Source organism: Salarias fasciatus, chromosome 16, assembly GCF_902148845.1.
Source record: "Salarias fasciatus chromosome 16, fSalaFa1.1, whole genome shotgun sequence".
Taxonomy (NCBI): Eukaryota; Metazoa; Chordata; class Actinopteri; order Blenniiformes; family Blenniidae; genus Salarias; species Salarias fasciatus.
In genome coordinates, this window is record NC_043760.1 from 13,636,389 (window position 1) to 13,647,571 (window position 11,183).

At 39.7% G+C, this 11,183-nt stretch overlaps 1 protein-coding gene across 1 annotated transcript; it reads left to right on the plus strand.

Annotated features, from left to right (window-relative positions):
• Nucleotides 1-3,298: 3,298 nt before the first annotated feature.
• On the plus strand, nucleotides 3,299-10,608 carry LOC115403413 (lactase-phlorizin hydrolase-like). Its single transcript, XM_030112295.1, has 13 exons — nucleotides 3,299-3,423; nucleotides 3,762-4,434; nucleotides 4,521-5,169; nucleotides 5,247-6,806; nucleotides 7,070-7,338; nucleotides 7,464-7,754; nucleotides 8,382-8,580; nucleotides 8,761-8,951; nucleotides 9,068-9,174; nucleotides 9,401-9,535; nucleotides 9,652-9,875; nucleotides 10,036-10,269; nucleotides 10,409-10,608. The coding sequence occupies exons 1-13, from the start codon at nucleotides 3,299-3,301 to the stop codon at nucleotides 10,606-10,608; spliced, it is 4,857 nt and encodes a 1,618-aa protein (XP_029968155.1).
• Nucleotides 10,609-11,183: the final 575 nt, after the last annotated feature.

Consider the following 11,183-nt stretch of genomic DNA (forward strand, 5'->3'; position numbering starts at 1 on the left):
CTTCTCAGGGGTCAGAGGTCATATATGCATGATCACTATCACATTTGCATGATCACGTTGATCTTTAATCACTCTTCACATTCTACATGTGGACTTGGTTAATTTGTTTTCTTGTGGTGGGTTAGACTAATAGTTATCTGTAATGTGTCTCTCCTGTGGCTCTGGTGTAATTTCAAGTCAGTAGGATGCCTTCTGTCATATCCGTATGCAGGTGCAGTACATGGTCGTCTGGAGTGTCAATATTAATTAAATACCATCATATCTTTCCACTCTTTTCCTTCTCTTCACTCTTTTTTTTTGTTGTTTGCTTGTTTGCTCACAAGTTTATTTCTTCCACTTGTCTCTTTCTTTCTGTCCCCCTGTCAGGTCCAGCAATATCATATATCAGTACTCAAAATAAATAAAATACATGAAGTAAGCACGTTAACAAGAGGAGCTTTACACTTATAAGTTCCTCTTGAAAGAGCAAATCTGTCGAGCACATAACAGCAGCCAGACCTCCATTCTGCTGCTTCCATGCTGGACAGGACAGGTAGAAAAAAATATTACAAAACAAACTAGAGCTCGCTAAATTCTTAAGCACTGTTCCTTGAGCTCCCTTGTATATTTTGCGCCAGCAAAATCTAAATTGGCTTGGTGGTGCCAGAGATTTTGTGAGAAGATCACACCCTCGCCCTGGAAGCGCCAGAGGAAGACCAGAGATCAGGAGAAGGGAGCACAGTCCTCAAGCACCAAAGGAAACTACAAACCCCAAACAACGATCCCCATGCGCAAACACGCATTCTTGCACATGTATGTATGCTTCTACTCACATCCACTCACCAACCACACCTGCTCACCACACACACACACACACACACACACACACACACACACACACACACACACACACACACACACACACACACACACACACACACACACACACACACACACACAAACAAACACAAAAGGTTATTCTCCAGGGCAGTTGGGAGAAGACTGTCCCGACCGGGCAGCTGGAACCCCCAGGCCTCCATAACATTCCCCCCCCCCCCCCCCCCCCCCCCCCAAAAAAAAAAAAAAAACGTTTTTTTTTTTTTTTGATGAATTGTGGAACCACAGGCATTGAATACAAAATATGACACCATTCATACTGTAAAATTAGTTTTTATATGATCAAATTGAAACATATATTTGAGAAGATCTATTGAATGTGGAGAAGTTCAGATTTTTCTGGTCTGATCACCTGATCACCCTGCATGTGTAGCAATGTGTCAATGATTATGAGTATATAGCAGATTTTGTAATCATCTTGGACACTGTGGAGACTGGACTACTTCAAAGATGCCAAGTGATGATCAGGGTTAACCTCATGTTCTTTACAAAGAACACATTTTTTTGAATGAATATGTAAAGCCTGGACGAAAAACATAACAGGTTTGGGTATTTTACCACAGTGGTACTCTGTGTGTTGTGTACCTTGAAATTTTCACGTTGCCACTCAGTTATGATTATCATTGAGTCACGAATGGCACGTTGAAATAATCTCCATCTTTATCTGAACATTTCAACTCTGAACTGACAACACCTCCTTAGTTTAAGATTATCGTATGGTAATTTGTTTTATATCTCAGGAAGTTAAATAATAGTTTTATGTATCAGTCAAAGGTTTCTGTGATCATGAAACACACCACCACGATGAAAAACAGCCTGTTTTATGATAAAAGGCCAACACTGGTGTGTGAAAGACAGAAAAAACAACCCCCACCAAAAAAAAGTGAGGCGTCAGTGGCACATTTTTATAGGCAGTATAAATATGTTGCAATATTTTTTGGTACATGCTATTCCAAACATTCCATTTTCTTATCAGTGTGCAGTTATCAGACTGTGATAAATGCAGGGTGTAACTTGAACGGGCTAAGGTTGACACATGTCTTTTTCTGCTGAATCATTTTTATAGCAAGTAGCAACAAAATGAATCTCCACTGCGTCATGATTAAAGTTTATTCATCAGCAGATCAAACCAAAACAATAAATAAATAAAACTCTGAAGAACCCCTCTGAAGCATTGAAAGTGTGGAGTATTTTCCACAGCTAACCTCCAGGAAAAATATATTTTTTTATTAAAATGATTATATTTTCACAAATGCACAGGATTTTTCCAAAAATGACCAAAATTTCTACATGTAGCCATTTTTATTGATACATTTTGGTGCAAAATAGCAAACTATCCAGAAAAATTCTGTGAAAGCTGTTGCATGATGCATGTTTTTAAAAACAGCATTGCTTTAAGACAAATGGTATTTTTCTTGCAAATAGGTAGCAAGCTTTCATAGAAGCATCCCCAGTGTCTCAGTTTGGATCTCAGTGTTGTGTTAATAATGAAACAGGCAGAAGACGGTTGTTTCATTCCAGGACATGGAATCCAGAATAAACATATGGTCGGGTTTCTTGGGATAAAGAACTTCAGAGAGTTGCTTCAAACATATTGGAGAACTAAGTCCATGTCTTGTGGATGTAAATACATACATGAAACCATTTTTATGTTGGTGCGTCACAACATTACCACCAGGAAAATGCACATAGAGAAGCAATTACAATTTGTACTAAAACCAGTAATCTACTGCAATAAAAATAGTATGAAAAAACTAAAGATAGAAATTGAAACATATTGACGTTAGGTTTTAGAAACAGCTAAAAAAAAAAAAAGAGGGTAAAGGATGAATTTCAGTCTGAAAGTTGTGGGAGTAGGAAAATTATTGTGTGATTAACTTATTTTTGTCTTTATTAGATCCAGATCTTATAATGTTGAAATCAGGATACAATGCCAGTCCCACATTCACTCTCAGAACTCCTTCATTTTCTTTACATAATAATAGGTGATAATCCAACAGTTCCTATTTAAGCTGAATGTGAATGTCTGAGGTCCTGCAGTGAAAGTATTGCATGCAGGCCATTTTTGAAAAAATTGTTTTCCAGTTACAAATGTGCAAAACACAATTAAAATATGATATAAGCACATGAACAAACTCCAGTTTTTGAAGGCCAAGTTTTGATTCATGGATTAATATTTCTTACTTTATTTAATTAATCATTATTAGGTTATGTGAACAAAACAGCCTCATGTTTAACTTTTATACAGATATTTATATAATTAATTCCTTTACTTTGACCCAATGTGTTATATCAGAACATTGCACCATAAATAATCAATACAACATGACCATGGCAATTATGTCTGAATGAAAGTTCAAGCTTGTAAACTCGTCTCCTATAAAAGGCCAGCCCTGCTTGGGCTCATTCACACCAAGACACCATGGCTGTGTTGGGGAATATCCTCTTGGTGTTTCTGGCAGCTGCTTTCAGCAGCTGCATGAGCCTGGAGCATGGACACAAAAAGCTGCCGATGGACACTTTTGCTGCGCACTCTTCGTCAAAAAGGTATTGTATGGTTTGAGAAAGCTTGAAAATCTATGAAAATGCTTCTGTGTAAAATTTAAGTAAATATGTGAAAATCGGATATTATAACTGTTCAGCTCACAAACAACATGGTTAAAGCTTGTGACACAGGATAATTATCTTTTGAATAAGATGAAAATTGTGTTTTACAACATTAAAAACATGTAGCAAAAGTAGTTATGTATGGAAATAAAGAAAAACAAACAGCAACGTTGAGGATGACATCATGAAATAAATATATATTTTTGTGATGAAAAAGAGCGGCTAACAGTTTAGAATTAATTTTTTTCACAAGTCATTCTCCTGATTGCAACCAACAGTGTTCCAGACGTTGGGAAGATGAGTGACCTCAGAAACAGTTACCAAACTGTGTGGGACAAGTTCAGAGGTCAAACTGCAGCTGATCGAGATGCTTTCCTGACTGACTCATTCCCTAACGGCTTCCAGTGGGCCACTTCCAGTGAGTCCTTCAAGGTTGAAGGAGGATGGTCAGAGGGAGGAAAGGGTGAGACCATTTGGGACCGCTTTGGGCATGAAGCTCGAGCTTTTGAAAATCACACTGCTGACACGGCATGTGACAGTTACCGTAAGGTGGATTATGAACTGTACCTGCTGCGAGGTCTTCAAGTCAACACCTTCCAGTTTTCTATCTCCTGGGCCCGTATTTTCCCTTCAGGCTACAAAGACAGCCAATCAGAGGATGGAGTTCTCTACTATAACAGCCTCATCGACGCTCTCATTGAATCAGGCATCAAACCTATTGTCACTCTCTACCACTGGGATCTGCCCCAGGTTCTCCAGGACAGAGGTGGGTGGACTGACGCTTCCATTGTCGAGGCCTTCAAAGAGTATGCAGATTTTTGTTTTTCTACATTTGGGGACCGGGTCAAGACCTGGAACACATTCAGTAGTCCCTGGGTGGTGAGCCATGCTGGATATGGCACCGGTGAACATGCTCCTAGTGTCAAGGACTATGTGACTGCAGCCTATCAGGTGATAATAAAACTCATAATAAACATCTTGGTGCTTCACTGGGGGTGAGGTCCATTCAACTTATACTTGTTTTTGCATTTTTTCAGGTCACTCACAATATTCTGAAGTCCCATGCTGAAGCCTGGCATGTCTACAATGACAAGTACAGAACGGCACAAGGAGGTCAAGTGGGCATCGCATTAAACTCAGACTGGGCAGAACCAGCAGATCCCTCCAAACCTGAAGATGTTGCTGCTGCAGAGCGCTACCTTGAGTTTATGCTGGGCTGGTTTGCACATCCCATATTTGGAGCCGGAGACTATCCTTCAATTCTGAAAACTCAAATTGAAGCGAAAAGAGCAGCATGTCCATCCTCTGTGCCTGCAATACTACCAACATTCACTTCTGAAGAGGTGAAGAGAATCGCCGGCACGGCTGACTTTTTCGGACTGAACCATTACACCTCCCGGGTAATCACACATGTTGATGGTGGCTGCGTCGCAGGTCCTGAGGGGGTGGGTAACTTCAGATCAGCTGTGCACCCCTCAGGGAGCTCCACAGCCTCTGACTGGATCTCCTCTGTGCCTTGGGGCCTGAGAAGGCTTCTAAACTACATTTCAACAGTGTACTTACAAACTAGGAAAGTACCCATCTATATAACTGGAAATGGGATGCCAACAGAGAACACTGGGGACGTCATCAATGATCAAAGCAGAATACAGTACCTGAGGAGCTACATCAACGAGGCTTTGAAAGGTATGGTGAGAATAATAATTCTGTAATTCATCCAACACAGTATTGTGGCTAAATGTCTGCATTTCTTTTTCCAACAGCTGTAAAACAGGACAGTGTAGATGTGCAGAGATTTACTGTACAGTCACTTCTGGATGGCTTTGAAGGTCCACAAGGCTACAGCGAACGTTTTGGTCTGCATTATGTCAACTTTGATGACCCTGACAGACCCAGGACCCCAAGACAGTCTGCCTACTTTTACTCAGATGTCATTGAGAAAAATGGTTTTGCTCCACAAAACACAGTCTTTCATAGTTCACAAGAGAAAAAGCTGAAGTCAAAGAAAGTAGGACCACTGCCACCCTCCACCGTCCCATCTAGCGCTAAAGAAGTTTGGAGTAGATTCTCAGGTCAATCTGTTTTGGACAGAAAGAAATATTACTATGGCACTTTCCCAGAAGACTTCAGCTGGGGTGTTTCAACCTCAGCTTACCAGATTGAAGGTGGCTGGAATGTTGATGGGAAAGGGCCCAGTGTCTGGGATACCTTTGCTAATGCACAAGGTAGTGGTATCCCTGAGGACGCCACTGGAAATGTAGCCTGTGACAGTTACAACAGATTTAAAGAGGATGTTTACATGCTGCGAGGTCTGAGGGTAAACTCATACAGATTTTCTATTTCCTGGTCCAGGATCTTTCCTAATGGAAGGCGTTCCTCCCTGAACCAGAAAGGGGTTGACTACTACAACAATCTCATTAACAGCCTTGTAGCAGCAAAAATCTCCCCTATAGTAACACTTTATCATTATGACCTCCCTACTGCTTTGCAAACTGAGCTGAATGGCTGGGAAAATCCTGAAATGATTAATATTTTTAATGACTATGCTGACTTCTGTTTTGCCACTTTTGGAGACAGAGTGAAATTTTGGATAACTTTCCAGCAGCCTTACACAATTGCTTGGTTAGGATATGGAACTGGACAGTATCCTCCCAGGATTAGAAATCCAGGAACAGCTCCATACCAAGTTGCACACAACCTGATTAAAGCTCACGCTACAGCTTACCATACATATGATGATAAGTACCGTGCTTCCCAAGGTGGCAAAGTCTCCATTGCCCTGAATGCTGAGTGGTTTGAGCCTACTGACGCTAATAATCCCCGTGAAGTAGATGCTGCTGACCGTGCAATGCAATTCCAATTAGGTTGGTTTGCCCACCCCATTTTTAAGAATGGTGACTATCCTGATGCAATGAAGTGGCAAGTTGGAAACAAAAGTGAACTCCAAGAACTTTCAGAGTCAAGATTACCCTCCTTCAGTGATGACGATAAGAACTTCATCAAGGGAACTGCTGACATGTTTTGTACAAATCATTATACCTCAAGAATAGCAGGCCATGCAATAAATGCAATTAACCCCCCATCCATGGAGAATGACTATGACTTCACACTGAAGGAAATGGATGATCAACCAACCACGCCTATCCCAAATGTGAGATCTGTGTCTCATGGCTTGAGAAGACTCCTCAACTGGATCAAAGAGGAATATGGAAATCCAGAGATTTACATTACTGAGAATGGAGAGGCTTCTAATATTGTGACCATATATGATGACCCGGACAGAAATTTTTTCTTCCAAACTTACATTGTTGAGGCTATAAAAGGTGAGTGTGCACATCAGTTTGTGTAGTATTTTTGTTAAGTTCCATAATGCAGTGAATATTTGATCGACACATTCATTGTTTTTTGTTTTTCAAATTTTTGTGAAACTTACAACCACTTCATGTTACTTTTTTCACTTTTTGTGACTTTTGTAGTAGTCACTATACTATATGAGATTCCAAGTCATAATACATACTTTGTTTGACAGTGTCAGTGACCTTTTTAAATGTTGTTGGTCATTTCTGTCGTGTCATTTATCATACAGCTCATAATCTGGATGGAGTGAATGTGAAAGGATACGTGGCAACATCTCTCATGGATTCCTTTGAGTGGACCAGAGGATACCAACAATGGTTTGGTCTGCACTATGTAGATTTCAAAAATCCCAACCTGCCAAGGACGCCAAAGCGCTCAGCACATTTATACGCTGATATGATAAAGAATAATGGATTCCCAATTCCAGAGGAAGAGAAATTTCTTTATGCTAGTTTTCCTGAAGACTTCCGCTGGAGCACTGCCAGCTCTGCTCATCAGGTAGGCCAACGCCATCGTCTTTTCAACAGCAACACACAATAATTCATCCTGCAGCAGTGAAAACATTTTTGAGTGGAACTGAAATGTGGTCTTGTGTGAATGGTTTTGAATTCTTTTAATTTCAGATTGAAGGAGCCTGGAGAACCAATGGAAAAGGAATGAGCATCTGGGATGAGTTTTCTCACACTCCTAACAAGGTGAACGGCGCTGATACTGCCGATCGTGCCTGTGACAGCTACAACAAGATTGCCGAGGATGTGCAAGTGCTCAAGACGTTGAAAGTTTCAAGCTATCGATTTTCCATCGCTTGGCCCAGAATCCTCCCTGATGGCACGAACAAACACATCAGTGAAGAGGGAGTGAACTACTACAGCAGATTGATCGATGCCTTGATTGCAGAAAACATCGAACCACAGGTAGGTTTTGACACTGTCTGGATCTCTAACAGACAGATTGGATCTGTATATTTGATATTTTCTGGAGTGTGTCACATTTGAATAGACATCTACTTTGGTGAGTGAAGTCAAAAACAAGCACAAGTTGTTTTGATTTGATGAGAATATGAAATCAGTTGAAACTGAAGTTAATGAGGTATCAGAAAAAATATCTAGACAATGGCAGTTATTGCCTACATCCTCTCATCCCACCGTATCTTGGTCCAAGAAGAAGTTTTTATTTTTTATTTATTTATTTTTTTTTCGTAATTGTGTGTCCACTTACACTGACTGCCCAAACCCTGAATTGCAAGAATCCAGCATGGTCATGTGAGTTTGGTGTTGTAACATTAGGGCCACTCAATAAAGATCGAGTCGGACATGAGTATGATTTCCTCTGTTTCAAAAAAGTTTAGTACGTTAGTTTAGTAAGCATAGTTAAGTACTCATGCTGAAATAAAGTTGATATTAATGCTTATGTAATGTTTAATATGCCAAAGGGGATCATATTCTCCTTTGGTCCACAAAAACGTAGTAAAAAAGGAACCACTTTTATGTGTTGCCTATCATACTTTTGTCTGTAAACACTATCCTTCATTTTTTTTTCAGGTTACCTTGTACCACTGGGACCTTCCGTTGCCTCTCCAGAAAGTGGGAGGCTGGGAGAATGAAACCATCGTCCAGCGTTTCACAGAATATGCTGATGTTGTGTTCAGCAGACTCGGACACAAAGTGAAGTTTTGGATCACCCACAATGAACCATACATTATTGTCAACCTTGGCTATGGATATGGCAGTTTTCCTCCAGGTAACACATTCTTCTGTGTCAAATTAACTGTTCTTTGAACAATTTGAAACTTTTGTCAGATTTGTATGAAATGTCTCATCCTTTGTCGAAAATTAGAAATTCAGCACACTCAGCACACTCAACATTTTATTACTGATTACCTAAAACATAATGAAAATAATTCTTTTGTTGTTGTTACAGGTATTCATAACAGGCAGTACATTGCAGCTCACAACCTGATCAAGTCCCACGCTGAGGTTTGGCATCTTTATAATGACAAGTATCGTGCAACACAAAAGGGAATCATCTCCATCACCCTCAATTCGGACTTCTCATATCCAAGAAATAAGTACAAGAATGAGGACTGGGTTGCAGCTGAACGATACATGCAGGTACAGAAATACATGTCAACCTTAAAACTGTCTTTGCTGTTTGGTCCTGGTGTTACCTCCTCCACTGCTTCCAAAATCTGCTCATTTAATCAGATGACCTGTGATTTCTTCCACAGTTCTTCCTTGGCTGGTTTGCTCATCCCATCTTTGTTGGCGATTATCCTGAGGTGATGAAAAGACTCGTTGATGAAAGAAGCGCTGCTGGAGGATTTTCAGAATCACGGTAAGAAATCTAAAATGAAAAAAGAAAAAATTGGCATTTATGATTTATATTTAGATTTAGGTAAAGAATAATCTTCATTGCCAGAACATTCATCTTCAAATCCCCTTTTGTCGTACTCATACTCCCATCCCACCAACATGTTGTTTAAACTTAACGAAGGACTGAACGTCATACATGTGAGAAGGCTCGGACCAAGTTTGAAAATTCATCTTTTCTTCTTTTGCAGTCTTCCAAAGTTCACCCCTGAGGAAATCCAGAGGATCAAGGGGACTCATGATTACTTTGGGCTGAACCATTACACATCAGTTCTTGCATTCCATATCAACGTTGAGCCTCAGTGGCAGGATTATGAAGCCGATAAGTAAGTTAAAGTAAAAAAAAAGATATTGAGACACAGTAACTTTGGAGTTAATTGTCAACAAAAAAAACAAAACAAAAACAAAAATTACACTCACTAATTTCTCATGAAATACACAGGTCAGTTGGAGTCATTTCTGACCGTTCCTGGATTGAAAGTGGCTCCACCTGGCTGAGGATCACACCATTCGGATTCAGGAAACTCCTCAAATTCATCAAGGACAACTATGGAAACCCACCAATCTATGTGACAGAGAACGGGGTTTCGGAACGGGGAGAGGTGGACTTAAACGACGCTCACAGATCATACTACTACGAAAACTACATTAACCAAGCCTTGAAAGGTAATAAAGTGGACAGGGAACAAGAAGTAGACAAAACTATTAGAGCTTTATTGCAGAATATATTTAGTTTCTTTTCAGATTTTTATGGAATCTTAGTTGGTCACATTTTTAAATGTTTTTGAAGTATGTCTGAACTCGATCAATGTTGTTGTTTTTTCAGCCCGTCTTGTGGATGGAGCTGATGTGAGAGGATACACCGCCTGGTCATTAATGGACAACTTTGAGTGGGCTGCTGGCTACAGTGAGCGTTTTGGACTTTTCTATGTGAATTTCTCCGACACCAACCTTCCACGAATCCCCAAAACATCAGCAGCGCGTTATACCTCCATCATCAAGTGCAACGGCTTTCCAGATCCAGAACATGGACCCCATGAGTGTTTGAAGACTGGCACTGGTACTGGTTACAATCATAATCATCATAATAATAAGCATCTTCCTAATATAAAAAAATAATTCAAACACAAAAAATTGTTTTCAATTCCTGAAATTCATCATGTTTTTTTCCTTTTGTCACCCTTTTGCTACAGGTGCAGACCCGCCTGAAACCTCCGTGAACAAAGTGGACTTTTTGGGTTTGGCACTTGTGCCTGAAGATGCTGAAGTGGGACTTTATGTCCTCTTTGCGCTTCTGCTTGTAGCCGTTCTCAGCATTATTATTGCTGTTTATATGGTCATGAAAACTAAAAAGAAGGCGAAGAAAATGAGCTCTGAGATGAAGATGGAGAGAATGTGAAGAAACTTCACATTATAACTTTAACTTAAACTTTAACTTTAATGTTAACTGAACTCTAACTTTAACTTTAACTTTAACTTTATTTTGACCACCATTTGCTCATGAACTGCTGAGAAATATCTCACTTGTCTACCTTTTTTGTTGTGCTGTTCAAAATAGAGTGTGTGGCATCTGTGAATAATGATTTAATAAATATTACATGTTAAATCTGTATGAGTCTTTGCCAGTCTGTGAATGCCATATCATTATTCATCAGTCCTCTGTGATAGCAATATGAAATGCCTCATCCCTCTATAATTCAAGTCAAAATGAAACTCAGTGGTTGGATTGGTGGATGGACTATTTCAAAGTGTCAGTGTTGCTTAATGACCTCTGGAGGGCGCCAGTCTATTATTTTTTTAAACTGACTCTCACTTCAGCCTCAATTATTTCGGTATGAGTTTCTTTACAGATGAACGAGTGATCATTTCTGACTGAAATATAAGATATAAGGAAATATATTGCAGAAAATACTTAAAGAATTTAAACAAACTCTGCCATCACACAACATACACAACATATTTCAATCTGGTTTT